A 13,892-nucleotide genomic window follows, 5' to 3' on the forward strand; every position below is an offset into this window, starting at 1 on the left:
ATATTCAGTCTTATCAATTTCATCATTGGTTTTCAGGATTTCCCATTTGGTGCTTAATTGGGATTTTTAATTTGCACTTTTTCTAGTTTTTGTAGTAGGATGCTCAATTCATTTACCTGTTCTTTTTCCATTTTATTGATGTAAAAATTTAGAGAAACAAATTTTCCCCTAACTACTACTTTGACTACATACTATAAATTTGGTATGTTGTCTCCTTGTTGTCATTCTCTTTAATGAAATTATTGATTGTTTCTATGATTTATTCTTTGACCCATTTATTCTTTAGGAGGAGATTATTTAGTTTGCAATTAATTTTTAATCTATATTTCTATCTCCCTTTGTTGAATGTAATTCTTATTGCACCATGATCTAAAGAGAATACATTTATTTCTACTTTTTTACATCTTATTTTGAGGTTTTATGCCCTGTTACATGGTCAATTTTTGTGTAGGTGCCACATACTACTGAGAAAAAGGGATATTCCTTTCTGTTCCCACTGAGTTTTCTCCAAAGGTGTGTCACATCTAACTTTTCTAATATTCTATGTACCTACTTAGTTTCTTTCTTGTTTATTTCCTGGTTGGATTTATTGGGTACTGAGAACAGACAATTGAGGTTCCCCATTAGTATGTTTTTCCTGTCTGTTTCTTTCTGTAATTCATTTAACTTCAAAGTGTTTTAAGAATTTAGGATGGGGTGGGAGGTGTGGAGGCAGAGTAAAAGGAGAGACCTACTCTAGTTCTCCCTCCATATCCCATAAAATACCTGTAAAAATTACTCTAAACTAATTCTAGAGCAGTAGAAGCCACAAAATGACAGAGTGAAACAGATTTCCAGCCCAAGACATCCTGGAAGGCTGATAGGAAAGGTCTATTGCACCAGGCTTGGAGTGGAGCACAGCCCAGCCTGGCCCATGTGGCAAACACAGGACTGGAGCAGGCTGTAGGGCACAGAATCACAGGTAGCAGCTGCACTTCCCAGATTTCTCAACCCACAAATGCTCAAAATAGTTTCAAAGGTCAGTAAGAAAGCTAGTCTGGCCCCAGTCCCAGCTCCAAGGGGGGCAGCAGACACTACAGCAGCAGCAGCTACTTTTGGAGCTTTCTGCCTAAAGACCCGGGGGGAATTGAGCAGTTGATCTGGGTCTCAGTACCGAGTGGCAGTTGTGGGGTGAGGAGGAGTGCTGGTGTGGTGGAGCTAGTGGTGGGTGTGGAGAGGGAATCCTACTTGCAGCTATAGGGTGGAAAAGAGTGCTTTTGGTTGTTCACAAACAAGAGAGCAGGCCAGGAGAAAAGTAAACTCCTCCCCCTTGATCGTGCCATCTTGGAGGAACTGAGAACTTACAGATCCCTAGAGATATCTCAGAGAATAGCTGCATAAAAGCTCTGAAGCCTATGGTAGTACACCCTCCACTTGACAAAGGACTCAAAAGTCAAGAAATTGACTGAGAAAATGCCCAAAAGGAGGAAAAATAAGACTATAGAAGATTACTTTCTTGGTGAAAAGGTATTTTCTTCCATCTTTTCAGATGAGGAAGAGCAAAGCATACCATCAGAGGAAGACATCAAAATCAAGGCTTTTCCATTCCAAACCTCCAAAACTGTTATGCAATAGTCTCAGGCCATGGAAGGGCTCAAAAAGGATTTTGAAAGTAAAATAAGAGAAGTGGAGGAAAAATTGGGAAGAGAAATGAGGGTGATGCAAGAAAATGATGAAAAGCAAGTAAACAGCTTGCTAAAGGAGACCCAAAAATTGCTGAAGAAAATAATACCTTTAAAAATAGACTAACCCAAATGGCAAAAGAGATCCAAAAAGCCAATGAGGAGAAGAATGCTTTAAAAAGAATTGGACAAATGGAAAAGGAGGTTCAAATGTTCACTGAAGAGAATTGCTCTTTACTATGCCCAAAGGGCTACAAAATGTGCATACCCTTTGACCCAGCAATATTGCTTCTAGGACTGTATCCCCAAGAGATCATAAAAATAGGAAAGGGTTCCACATGTACAAAAATATTTATAGCAGCACTCTTTGTGGTGGTCAAAAACTGGAAATTGAGGGGATGCCCATCAATTGGGGAATGGCTGAATAAATTGTGGTATATGAATGTAATGGAATAATATTGTGCTATAAGAAATGAACAGAAAGTCTTCAGAGAGGCCTGGAAAGACTTACACGAACTGTTGCTGGAGGAAGGAGTAGAATCAGGAGAACTTTGTACACAGCAACAACGACAGTGTGCGAGAATTTTTTCTGGCAGGCTTAGAACTTCATTGCAATGCAAGGACTTAAAAAATTCCCAGTGTTCTCTTAAGGCAAAATGGTTTCCACATCCAGAGAAAGAACTATGAAATTCGATCACAGAATGTAGCAGATCATTTTCTTTTGTATTATGTTTTGGTTTGTTTTATGATTTCTCCCATTCATTTTCATTCTTCTATGCAACATGACTAAGGTGAAAATGTATTTAATAGCAATGTATGTGTAGAACCTATATAAAATTGTATGCCATTTCAGGGAGGGAGGAGGAAGGTAGGCTAGAAGGAGGGGGAGGGAGGGGAAAAAATCTAAGGTATATGGAAGTGATTGTAGAGTGATGAAAACAAATAAAATATTAAAAAAAAGAAAAAATGCTCTTTAAAAATTAGAATGGAGCAGATGGAAGCCAATGACTTGATAAGAAACCAAGAAATTATAAAACAAAACCAAAAGAATGAAAAAATCAAAGACAATGTGAAATATCTCACTGGAAAAACAATTGACCTGGAAAATAGATCCAAAGAGAGATAACTTTAAAAATATTGACCTATTTGAAAACCATGATAAAAAAAAGCCTAGACATCATGTTCCAAGAAATTATCAAAGAAAACTGCCATGATATTCTAGACCCAGAGGGTAAAAGAGAAATAGAAATAATTCACCAATCACATCCTGAAAGAGATCCCAAAAGGAAAACTCCTAGGAAAGTTGTAGCCAAATTCCAGAGTTCCTAAGTCAAGGAGAAAATATTACAAGCAGCCAGAAAGAAACAATTCAAGTATTGTGGAAATATAATCAGGATAACACAGGATTGAGCAACTTCTAAACTAAGGGACTGAAGGATTTGAATATGATACTCCAGAGGTCAAAGGATATAGGATTAAAACCAAGAATCACCAATCCAGCAAAACTGAGTATAATACTTCAGGGGGAAAAATGGAATTTCAATGAAATAGAGGACTTCCAAGCATTCTTGTTGAAAAAACCAGAGCTGAATAGAAAATTTTACTTTCAAATACAAAAATCAATAGAAGCATGAAAGGTGAACAGGAAAAAAGCCTTAAGGAACTCATTAAAGTTGGAGTGTTTACATTTCTACATGGAAAGATGTCATTTGTAACTCATGAGACTTTTTTTAGTGTTAGGAAGTTAAAGGGAATATATATACATATATATATGTAGATCTGTATGGGTATGTATGTAAGTGTATATTATATATGTGTAGGTATGTATATGTACATATATGTACATGAGTATGTGTATATATACTTGTGTATATATGTATTTCTGTGTGTATGTATATGTGTGTGTATATGTATATATGCATGGATGGAGGGCACAGAGTGAGCTGAATATGAAGGGAGAATACCAAAAAAAATTTACTGTTGAGAGGAATGTACCAGGAGTAAGAAAATGGGAGAGGTAGAATGCAGTAAATTATCTCACATAAAAGAGGCAAGAAAGAGCTTTTACAATGAAGAAGAAGGGGGGAGAGATGAAAGGAAATAAGTAAGCCTTACTCTCACAGGATTTGGCTTAAGGAGGGAATGCATACTCAATTGGATATGGAAATCTATTTTACACTGCAGGAAGGCAAGGTGGAAGAGAATAGGAGAGGAAGGTAATAGAAGAGACAGTAAATTGGGAAAAGGAATAATCAGAAGCAAACACTATTGTGGAAAGACAGGTCAAAGGAGAATGGAATAAATGAAGGGCGGGATAGGACAGAGGGAACTGTGGTTAGTCTTTTACAACATAACTATTATGGAAGTGCCTTGCATTGTTACACATGTATGATCTATTTTGAATTGCTTGGTTTCTCAATGAGGGTGGGTGGGGAGGGAGGAAGGGAGAGAATATGCAACTCAAAGCTTTAATCATGAATAGTTAAAAATTGTTTAACATGCTACTGGAAGTTAAGATATTCAAGCAATGGAGTATAGAAATCTATTTTGCCCTACAGGAAAATAGAAGGGAAGGGGGATGGAAGAAGGGTGGGTAATAGAAGGGAGGAGAAACTGGAGGAAGGGGTGGATGAGGTGCATGCTGTCCTGGGGTGGTGTTGGGGAAAGATGGGGAGAAATTTTTGAATTCAAATTCTTGTTGAGAACTGAAAAATAAATTAATTATATATTTTTGAAAAAAAGAATTTGGATGCTCCACTATTTGGCATGTATGTGTTTAGTATGGATATTTCTTCATTGTCTATGGTGCCTTTTAACAAGATGTAGTTTCCTTCCTTATCTCTTCCAATTAGGTCTATTTTTGATTTTACTTTATTTTGCTACCCTTGATTTTTTAACTTCAGCTGAAGCATAGCAGATTCTGCTACAGCCCCTTACCTTTACAGTGTGTGTGTCTCTGTGCTTCAAGTGTGTTTCTTATAAACAACGTATTGTAGGATTCTAGTTTTTGATCCACTATGCTATTCACTTCCATTTTATGGGAGAGTTAATCCCATTCACATTCATGGTTATGATTACTAGCTGCATATTTCCCTCCATCCTATCCTTCTTCTTGTTTGTCTTCTCTCTCCTTTAACCCTTTCCCTCCTTACCAGTGTTTTGCTTCTGTCTACTAATTCCCTTGATGTGCCTTCCTTTGTGTCAGTCCCCACTCCCACTTACTTAATCTCCTCCCCTCCTACTTCCCTGTTGGATAAGATGGATTTCTATATTCAGCTGATAATGTATATTATTCCCTCACTGAGTCAATGCTAAAAAGAATAAAATTCAAACGATGCTCATCATTCACCCTCCTTTCTTCCCCTCTACCTCTTCATGTGAAATAATTTACCCCATTCTACTTCTCTCCTCCTTCTGCACCCAGTGTACTCCTCTTTCTTATCCCTTAAATTTTTTATGTTATTCCCTCAAATACTATATTAGTGATATAACTTTTAAGAATTACAGACATCATCTTCTCATGAAGGAATATAAATAGTTTGCCTCTATGGAATTCCTTGTTTTCTTTTCTCTTTTTACATGTTTATGTTTCTCTTGGATCTTGACATTGAAGATCAAATTTTTTATTCAGTTTTGGTCTTCTCCTTATGAAAGCTTGAAATCCCTCTGTTTCAGTAAATGACCATTTTTCCCTTGATGTATTATGCTTAAATTTGCCAGATAAGTGATTCTTGGTTGTAATTCTAGCTTCTTTGCCTTCTTCAATATCATGTTCTATGACCCCTAGTCCTTTAATGTTGCAGCTACCAAATCCTATGTAATTGTGATTGTGACTCCCTGATACTTGAATTGTTTCTTTCTTATTACTTTTAGTATTTTCTACTAGACCTGATAGTCCTAAAACTTGGCTATAATGTTCCTTGAAGTTTTTACTTTGGGATCTCTTTCCTGAGGGGATCAAGGGATTCTTTCAATGCCTATTTTGCCTTCTGGTTTCAGGATATCAGAGCTATTTCCCTTGATAATTTCTTGAAAGATGCTGTCCAGGCCATCCTTTTGATTATGGTTTTCATGTATTTCCAGTATGTTGTCTCTCCTAGATCTATTTTCCAGGTCAGTTATTTTTCCCATGAGATATTTTACATTGTCTTCTATTTATCCTTCTTTGGATTTTGTTTGACTCTTGATGTCTCATAGAGTCTTTAGCTTCCACTTGCCCAACTCTAACAATGAGCTCTTGTACTTTCTTTTCCATTTGGCCAATTGTACTCTTTAAGGAATTGTTTTCTTCAGCAGATTTTTGTATCTCCTTTTCCATTTGTCCAATTCTACCTTTTAGCAGTTTTCCAAGCTGTTGACTCTTTTATCATAATTCTCTTGCATCACTCTCATTTCTTTTCCCAATTTGTCTTCTACCTCCCTTGTATGGTTTTTAAGCTCCTTTTTGAACTCTCCCATAAGTTCTTTCTGGGCTTGAGACCACTTTCCATTTTTCTTTGGGGTTTTGTCCATAGGCTTTTCTGACATTGTTATCCTCTTTGGAGTTTGTGTCTTGGTCTTCCCTGTCACCATAATAACTTTCTATAATCAGATTTTCTTTGCTCATTTCTTTTTTGGGGCCTTTTAACTTTCTTTTAAATTTGATCTCTGCTCCCAGGGTGGAAGGGTCTCTGTCTCAGGCTTCTAGTGCCAGTGACTGCACACCCTGATTGTTTACTTGGTTCTACACTGAGGTTGCCCTGAGGCCTATGGGGACCCTCATGACTGGTGCTATATTGAGGGGGTAGAGGGGGGCTGGCATTACTGGAGGCCATAGGGATCTGGCAGCTTACCTGGTGCTGAGCTAGGGTCCTAGTGGGAATGTCTAGTGTATGCTGATGTCCAGTGAGGATTTTCTGCATTTTCCCAGGGCTACACTGAAGCACATGGAGGTTCTTCTTGTCACTGAAGGTTGCCTGCCTACCTGGAGCTGTACTGAAGCATCTGAAGGTCCCACTGCTTGAAAAATGCCTGTGTGCCTAAGGCTATGCTGAAACATGTAGTGGTTCTCTAAGCTAGAGTCTGTGGGTTCTCCTGGCTATGCTAAGGAATGTTGTGGTGGGGGGCAGTGCTAGTGTTGGCATTTGCCTGCTCCACCACACTGGTGCTCAAGATCTCCCTCTGGTTTGCTGAGGTAGGGCTTGCTGCTGGCTTGCTGGGACACTTCTTGTCCTGAACTGCACTAACCTTTTACCTGGGTGAGATGGACTTTTCTCATCAATCTTCCAAGTCTCCCTGGCCAAAAGGCCACTCCATCCCATCTTTCAGCTGGTTCTACTGTTCCGTGATTTGTTCTAGAGCACTATTTTATGGTTATTTGGAGGTGAATATGAGAAACTACAGTAATTTCTTGCTTCCTCTGCCATCTTGGCTCTCAGAAGTGAGAAAGCTATCTTTTAACAAAGAAACAGAAGAGAGAGAAAAGCAGTTCAATAAAACTAACCAATGCATCAACTAAAACTAACAGTATATTCAGCATTCTGTACCCACAGTCACCCACCTCTTCAAAGAAGGACAGGAGATGTATTTTCATATCTCTTTTTCAGGTTGAAGGAGAGAGTGTCTTAGCACAAACAATCAGATCAACACTTTTTTTTCCCAACAAAAAGTGGAGAAGTTGCTGAGTTCCCATCTGGGCCATAGCTGGCCATCTACCATTCCAGATGTGAACCTTATTTCTCCTTTGTGGACCCTTCTGTCCTTGGAGTCACCTGATGCAGGCTGCTTCCTAACAGATATGACTCCCATGCTAATCTAAGCCTCTTCAAGATGTACTTGCTAATTAAAATGTGAAACTGTTTTTATCCCTTTAATTAAGATACAAGACGGGAAGCATAATTTAATTTGGTCCATTGAAAATATCAGTATTATTAGTTCCATAACTCGCTTCCATTAAGAAGACTTTGTTAAACATTTTCTTATTTCACACTCACTGGGGATTCGGAGCATGCCCGAGTGCCATAAACCATAGCGATAGTTTGGCTACCCTTGGAAATGAGAAGCTGCCATGGCCCCATTAAAATGTAGCCACTTTACAAACAGATACAAAATAATAAATGGTTCTTAGTGGAGTAGGCTTATAATCAATCATGCCCCAGACCTACCCGCCTTCTCTGCCAACAGCTGCCTGCCTAGGATGGAAAAGCAGCAATAAATAAAGTCTTGGGCAGAGAAAGCAACACTAACACCTTCTAATCATTTCAGAGATCACCTATGGGATGTCAGGAGGCAAGAGATGAAGCTGGTCTGGAGAACTTCCTGCTTGTCAGGAGAGACGTGGGAGTCTTGGGGTGAGGAAGGTGGCATACACTGGCAGATGTGGCTGCTGCACTGGTTATTTGTTACAAGAAAGGATTCCGTCAGAGGGTAAGACTGTCCTTGGAACTGACCATGATGGAAAAAACAAAATGCCTCAATTAATTTAAAAAAAAAAATAAAAACAGCCTGTGGAAACTAGCAAGAGTCCTGCTTCCCTAGAATGTACCTCCAGCTACTAGTATAGGCAGCTGGGGATGGATACAGGAGGTGTCAGGGCAGTGCCACAGAGAGGGAGCCAGATCCACTGTCCCGCTTCATCTGGGATCAAATGAGAAGACTCATATTAAGTGTTTTGCCAACTTGAAAACACTGTCCAAATGCTGGCTGTTCTCAGCGTAACGCTTGGTTTTGTTGCTGCTGTTCTTAGCGTCATTATTATATGGGAGACTGGCTGGATGCAGGATCCCAAGACATAGTTGGGAGACACCAAAGTACCACATCCCAGGGTTCAGGCAAGTTCAGCCAGATCCCAGTAACCAAGCTCTTGTGGTCCGAGTGTTGTCGCTAAGTCAAGTATGACCATGAAAACGGGTTCACTTTGTTTCATTTCTTTAAGAATCATCATTTCTTTTCCTTCATCCTTGATAGAGAGAGGGCAAGACACCACCTTTCTGACTCAGGGTTTTAAAATGTGTCTGAGACTGGACTTGAACTCAGGTCTCCAGAACTCTATGTATTTATTATACCACCCAGTACCAATCTGATCCACCAAAATATTTGAAAAGAGCTCTTATGTCTCTTCTCCAAGTTGTTTCTCCTGCAGACTCAACATCCCAACTACTTCCAGCTGATCCTTATATGACATGGTCTCTAAGGCCCTCACTCTCCTGTTCACCTATGGCCTGAAATATTCAAGGTTATTTGACTTAATTTAATGATGTGAACTTGCTACCAAAGGATTTAATAGATATGGAGACTGGGGACCACAGGAATTGAATTACCCAAAATCACATGAGCAGGAAGTCAGTGAGTAGCAGAGCTGGAATTTGAACCCAGGTTCTTTGAATCCAAATAAATACTCCTTCCAATACTCCAATTCTGACTATCTGTGAAATCAAGGAGTTCAAAGCGTTAATAATAACAACAACAGGTTTATTAGCAAAATATTATGGAGACCAAAAGCCTTTGGGCTTATTTGAAGGACACTATATGACTTTTAACAACTGGGGGTGAGGGAAGGAAGCCAGGTTAGGACATATGATAATTGATGTCCAAGGCTGGTTTCCAAACTCCTAACCACCTTCTTCCTCTCTATGAGTAATCACTGAAACATGGGGAGCCCTAGGCTACCTACTCCCACTTCTATTTGGAAAATGAATTTGTAATTCACTGGACTTTGGGCCCTATCAGAATCCATGACTAAGAAAGCCATAAAGTCAAAAATAACATAAACCTAAGGATTGCGCTCAGGGCGAGTATATAAAATAGGTAGTAGGCACTAGGAGGGAAGGATGGATTAGGAAGGAGTTCAGTTGGAATGTACCCTCTGGACACAGGAAGTACACCTTCTGGTAGCTTTGAATTTTAACTATTTAATAACCATTAACTATTTTAATTACTCTTACTAAATGCTAAGCTTATGTGTTTCTATGCTGTTAATTACTACAAATTCTGTCAGCTCCCTTTAAATTACATCACCCTGGGGCAAAATGTTGGTTGCCCCAACCTGGTTACGGCTCTAGATGCCAAGAAACATTAGAACAATACACACCAAAGCCTGATACCTAGGGCACTGAGGAGAGGATGCCGCAGATAGAAATGTGATTGTCTCCTCCTCTCAAAGATACTCCAGAAACAGACCCCTCTTAGTAAACAAAAGGACTTAGAAACCTTTCATCCTTTCCTGCATGCTAAGGTTGGTCACTTCCATCTAGCTTGGAATTTATTATGCCTGTCATGCCTTGCTCACATTTCTGTGGAACATTTTGACTTACAAACACTTTCTTTTCAACAACCCAGTGAGGAAGGCGGTATGAAACCAGTATTCCCATTCAATACTTGAAGAAAATGAGATGCTGAGGTAGGATCATAGATTTAGAACTAAAATGAACCTTTACAATATCATATAGCATTTTAAATTTTGGAAAGCATCTCATAGGAGCCTCACAATGATCCAGGATGTGGGTGCTATTTTTATCTACATTTGATAGATGAAGAAACTGAGGTTGAGAGATTGAGGGACTTGCCCAGGGTCATACAGCTCAGATCTTCCTGACTCCAAGCATGGTGCTCTAACCATTGCCCTATCTAGCTGCCAACTTAGAGGTCACCTAGTCCAACTCCTCATTTTGCAGATGAGGAAAGTGAGACAGAGAAAAGGTAGGCCACTCACTTGCTCACAGATGCACAGCTAATGTATATCAGATTCAGGATTTGAATATAGGTTTCTTGACTAAGTCTAAGGTTTTATGCATTTAGTGATACTATGAGCTATGATCCATCGGCTAAGAGATTCAGAGAAAGCAGTAGGGGGAACGTTCTGACCTGTGTCCTTTCAATCCTCTGCTTTTCCTAGTTACAGAGGAGAAATAAGAGTAAAAGCAACTTCTAGGTCCCATGGGGGACTGCCTTGGGGGTCAGGGATGTGGGCTCAGGGCCCAGATGACTGATGGAGGAGGGAAGATTTGGAAATCAGCCTATTCTGAGGAAGAGTCAATTTCTTCCATGCCCCTTGACTCCATCAGTGGAAGAGAGGTGCCATTCATGACCACTATCTGGAGGCAGAGAAGTGACTCACTGACAAATGCCTACCTGGGACTCCAGAAGTGGGAGCTGAATCTCTGCCCCCCACCCCAAGCAATCAATGCCTATACATAGAAACTCTTAGTAAATGTTACTGAACATGCCCCCTTTTGAGCTAAATTCTGCCAGTGATGCTCAACGTGGAAAGTAAGCATGAGGAAAAAAGGAATTCACAGCTCTGCATTACTCAACCAACTCTTCCTTCCACTGTGAGTTTTGTTTCCCCCAGGATACCCTAAAACTATAAACTGATCAAGGCAACAACACATGGTTCAGAAACCAGGACTTTGCATGCAAGCAGCAATCTCCCCAGAGTACTCTGTGAACCAGCCAAGAGGGACAGCCCAGCACTCCCCCAATCTGACCTCCACATGACAGACTCTGCGCCTTTCTTTCCTCATGCAGATCCCTCTACCTGCAATGTTCCCTCCCTTCTTATCCACTCCTTCTTTCCCCTAATTGCTCCTGGTGATAGCAAACCAATCCCTCAAGGTCTAATTCAAATGATATCCTTTCCAAAAATCACTTCCTGGTCCCCTGCCTCTCTCTCGTTTGATCTCATAACGTTTAGTACACTGGCTCTGGAGTCAGAGGCCCTGGGTTCAAATTCTTTCTTAAGTGCTTATTCCCTGTGTGGTTGGGGGCAACTTCATGGCCCTCCATTCATTCATCTGTAAAAGGGGTTTGGATTAGATACCTCTGAGACATCTTCCAGCTCCAAATCTAGAATCTGTGATCTGAACTCTGAACCTATGTATAATCTTAGGTCTAATCTCCTATTCAAAGTGAGGGTTATATTTTCTTCATGTCTTAACTCCCCTCCTAGAGGGCAGAAGATATGTCTTTTTCTTCTTTGAATCTTCAAGTGCTAAGCATAGCATATCCCCTAGTATACACGTTTGTTGTTTTAAAGAGTGTTGACCTGGTGCAGTAAGAGTCATGGGACCTGAGTTCCAATCCTTTTTCTTCCACTTTCTGTGTGATTTTCGGAAAGTCATTTGTCCTCCATGAGCCTCAGTTTCATGAGTTGTTGTTGTCTGACCTTCGTCTTCAAAGAGGACTAATTACAACATGAGGTGATGTCTTGACTCGTGGGTACATTGGATTTTAATGAGGCAGAATTACACAAATTTGTCAGCTGCACTCTCTTCCAGAGTCACAGAAGTGCAGTAACAAGACCAAAGTCAAGATGACCAGCAATGGCTCAGGATGCAGTGAATGATCTTGGTGTCTTTGATGTCTGGTCGAGCTCTGAGTGCTCCACAGCACCTGCTTCAGCTGCCTTTGTGACCGTTGGAAAAAACTGTTTCCATCCACCCATTCCATTGGAGGAAGTCTTCATGTGTTTGGGGCAGACATTCCCCTAACTCACCAACAGTGATGCGCTTTGAGGTTTATTGGTTACCCTCTTCCTGGTTTAGCCCAGCCACCAAGACAGTTTACCAGGGGGTGGCTGCTGCATGTGCTACAGCTTATTGGAGCCACAGGTGAGAGTTGGATAACAGGTGGACACCAAAGATATAAGGCCATTTCATCATGTTAGGGGTGAAGGAGCAGAACGTGGAAGAAGGCATTGAAACTTGCCTCTAACTCCTGCTGGCTATAGCTATCCTAGTAAATTGTGTAACCTCTCTGTGCTTCAGGTCCCTCATTTGTAAAATGGGGGTAATAACACATGTAGCACCATCCTCACTGGGTTGTGAGGAAACTCAAAATGGGCACTGTGTGTGGATCGGGGAGATTTGCCCATGGGAGCCCAGTCCTGGGAGCATGTACAGGAGCTTTGCCTATTGTCAACTCATGTGGAGGGAGGAGATTGGGCCATTGGGATGAAATGTAATGGCATACAAGAAGACCTGAGTTTGAATACAGACTCAGACACCTACTAGTTGTGTAAACCTGGGTGAGTCACTTGACCTCTGTCTGCTTTAGTTTCCCCAAGTATAAAATGGGGGTGATAACAGCACCTACCTCCCAGGGTCGTCGTGAGGATCAATGAGATAATATTTGTACAGAGCTTAGCACAGAGTCTTTCACATAGTAGGTGTTTAATAAATGTTTACCAATTGACTGATTCTCAAAGGTTCTGCCCCAGAATACTAGTTCTGGCATATTCTATCAACCTGAAAAAGTTTTGAATATAGGATTGTCGATGGACTGTCTGTCTATAGACTGAGAATCAACCAAAGTTCCATGAGACTACTCACCAGTCTGGCCATTGGGAGATGAACTTTTTGGACACAACAGTTCTGAAAGACTATCTACTAAACTGCAGAGAAATTGCCATCTTTGTCAACATTGGGAGTAGCCACAGCAATCCAAGACAAGTCTTTAAATGACTGAGAAACTTCAAATAGCTATGAATTTCATAGTGTGAATACTCCCTGCATAATGAAACATCAGAGAAAGATTGCAATGAACCTCTCTGGGATTCAATAACAATTTGTAAAATGAAGAGGAGTGGTTAAGAGGATGGGATTAGGTGATGTCTACGACCCCTTCCAGTGATTAGAGAAGATGGATAAGATAGATATAAAGCACTTATTAAACACTTAGTATGTGCCAGATACTGTGCTAAACGCTGAAATCACAAATGACAACAAATAACATTCCCACCCTCAGGAAGCTTATATTCTAGTGGGAGAATACCACACACCAAAAGTACTGGAAAAGAGTAAGGAAAGATAGAAGGAGAGAAGACTGTAAGAAGACCATAGGAAATGGAAATGGTGTGGAAACATGGGTCCAGCAAGATAAGGTGGAAGATTCACTCACCACAGTGGGGGTTAATAATGGGGGAAGGAGCCAGGGTGGTGTTCAAGTTTCCATAAACTCTTATATTCTTCGATGCTGCTGCTCCTGACACTGGCAATGCTCCTGATGTGGGGGTGGTAATGGCAACAGAGATGCCAGCTTCTACTTAGTGTTAGGGCATATATCACACCTCTTCCCGGACTTAGAAATCCCATTACAGTAAAATGCTATATATTGAGTGAGTATGTTGCCTGTATTTCATTAATGCGTGTGTATGCTCAGTTATCACTGGCTCATTATGTATCTGCCAATGCTGTAGAAGTCAGAATATAAGCTCCCTGAAGACAACAGCCTTATGTCCCTGTGTCTAGAAGCTCC

The 13,892-nt window shown here is 40.5% G+C and overlaps 1 protein-coding gene across 2 annotated transcripts in view; it reads left to right on the forward strand.

Annotated features, from left to right (window-relative positions):
• The window catches only part of GALNT18 (polypeptide N-acetylgalactosaminyltransferase 18), a 512,574-nt gene extending 504,418 nt beyond the window's left edge, over nt 1–8,156 (forward strand). For both annotated transcript variants that reach the window (XM_072619429.1, XM_072619432.1), the window contains one exon: nt 7,905–8,156. In XM_072619429.1, coding sequence (XP_072475530.1) covers nt 7,905–7,994 — 90 coding nt within the window. In that variant the 3' untranslated portion in view covers nt 7,995–8,156. The remainder of the gene's footprint in view (nt 1–7,904) is intronic.
• Nucleotides 8,157–13,892: the final 5,736 nt, after the last annotated feature.

Source organism: Notamacropus eugenii, chromosome 6 (assembly GCF_028372415.1).
Source record: "Notamacropus eugenii isolate mMacEug1 chromosome 6, mMacEug1.pri_v2, whole genome shotgun sequence".
Taxonomy (NCBI): domain Eukaryota; kingdom Metazoa; phylum Chordata; class Mammalia; order Diprotodontia; family Macropodidae; genus Notamacropus; species Notamacropus eugenii.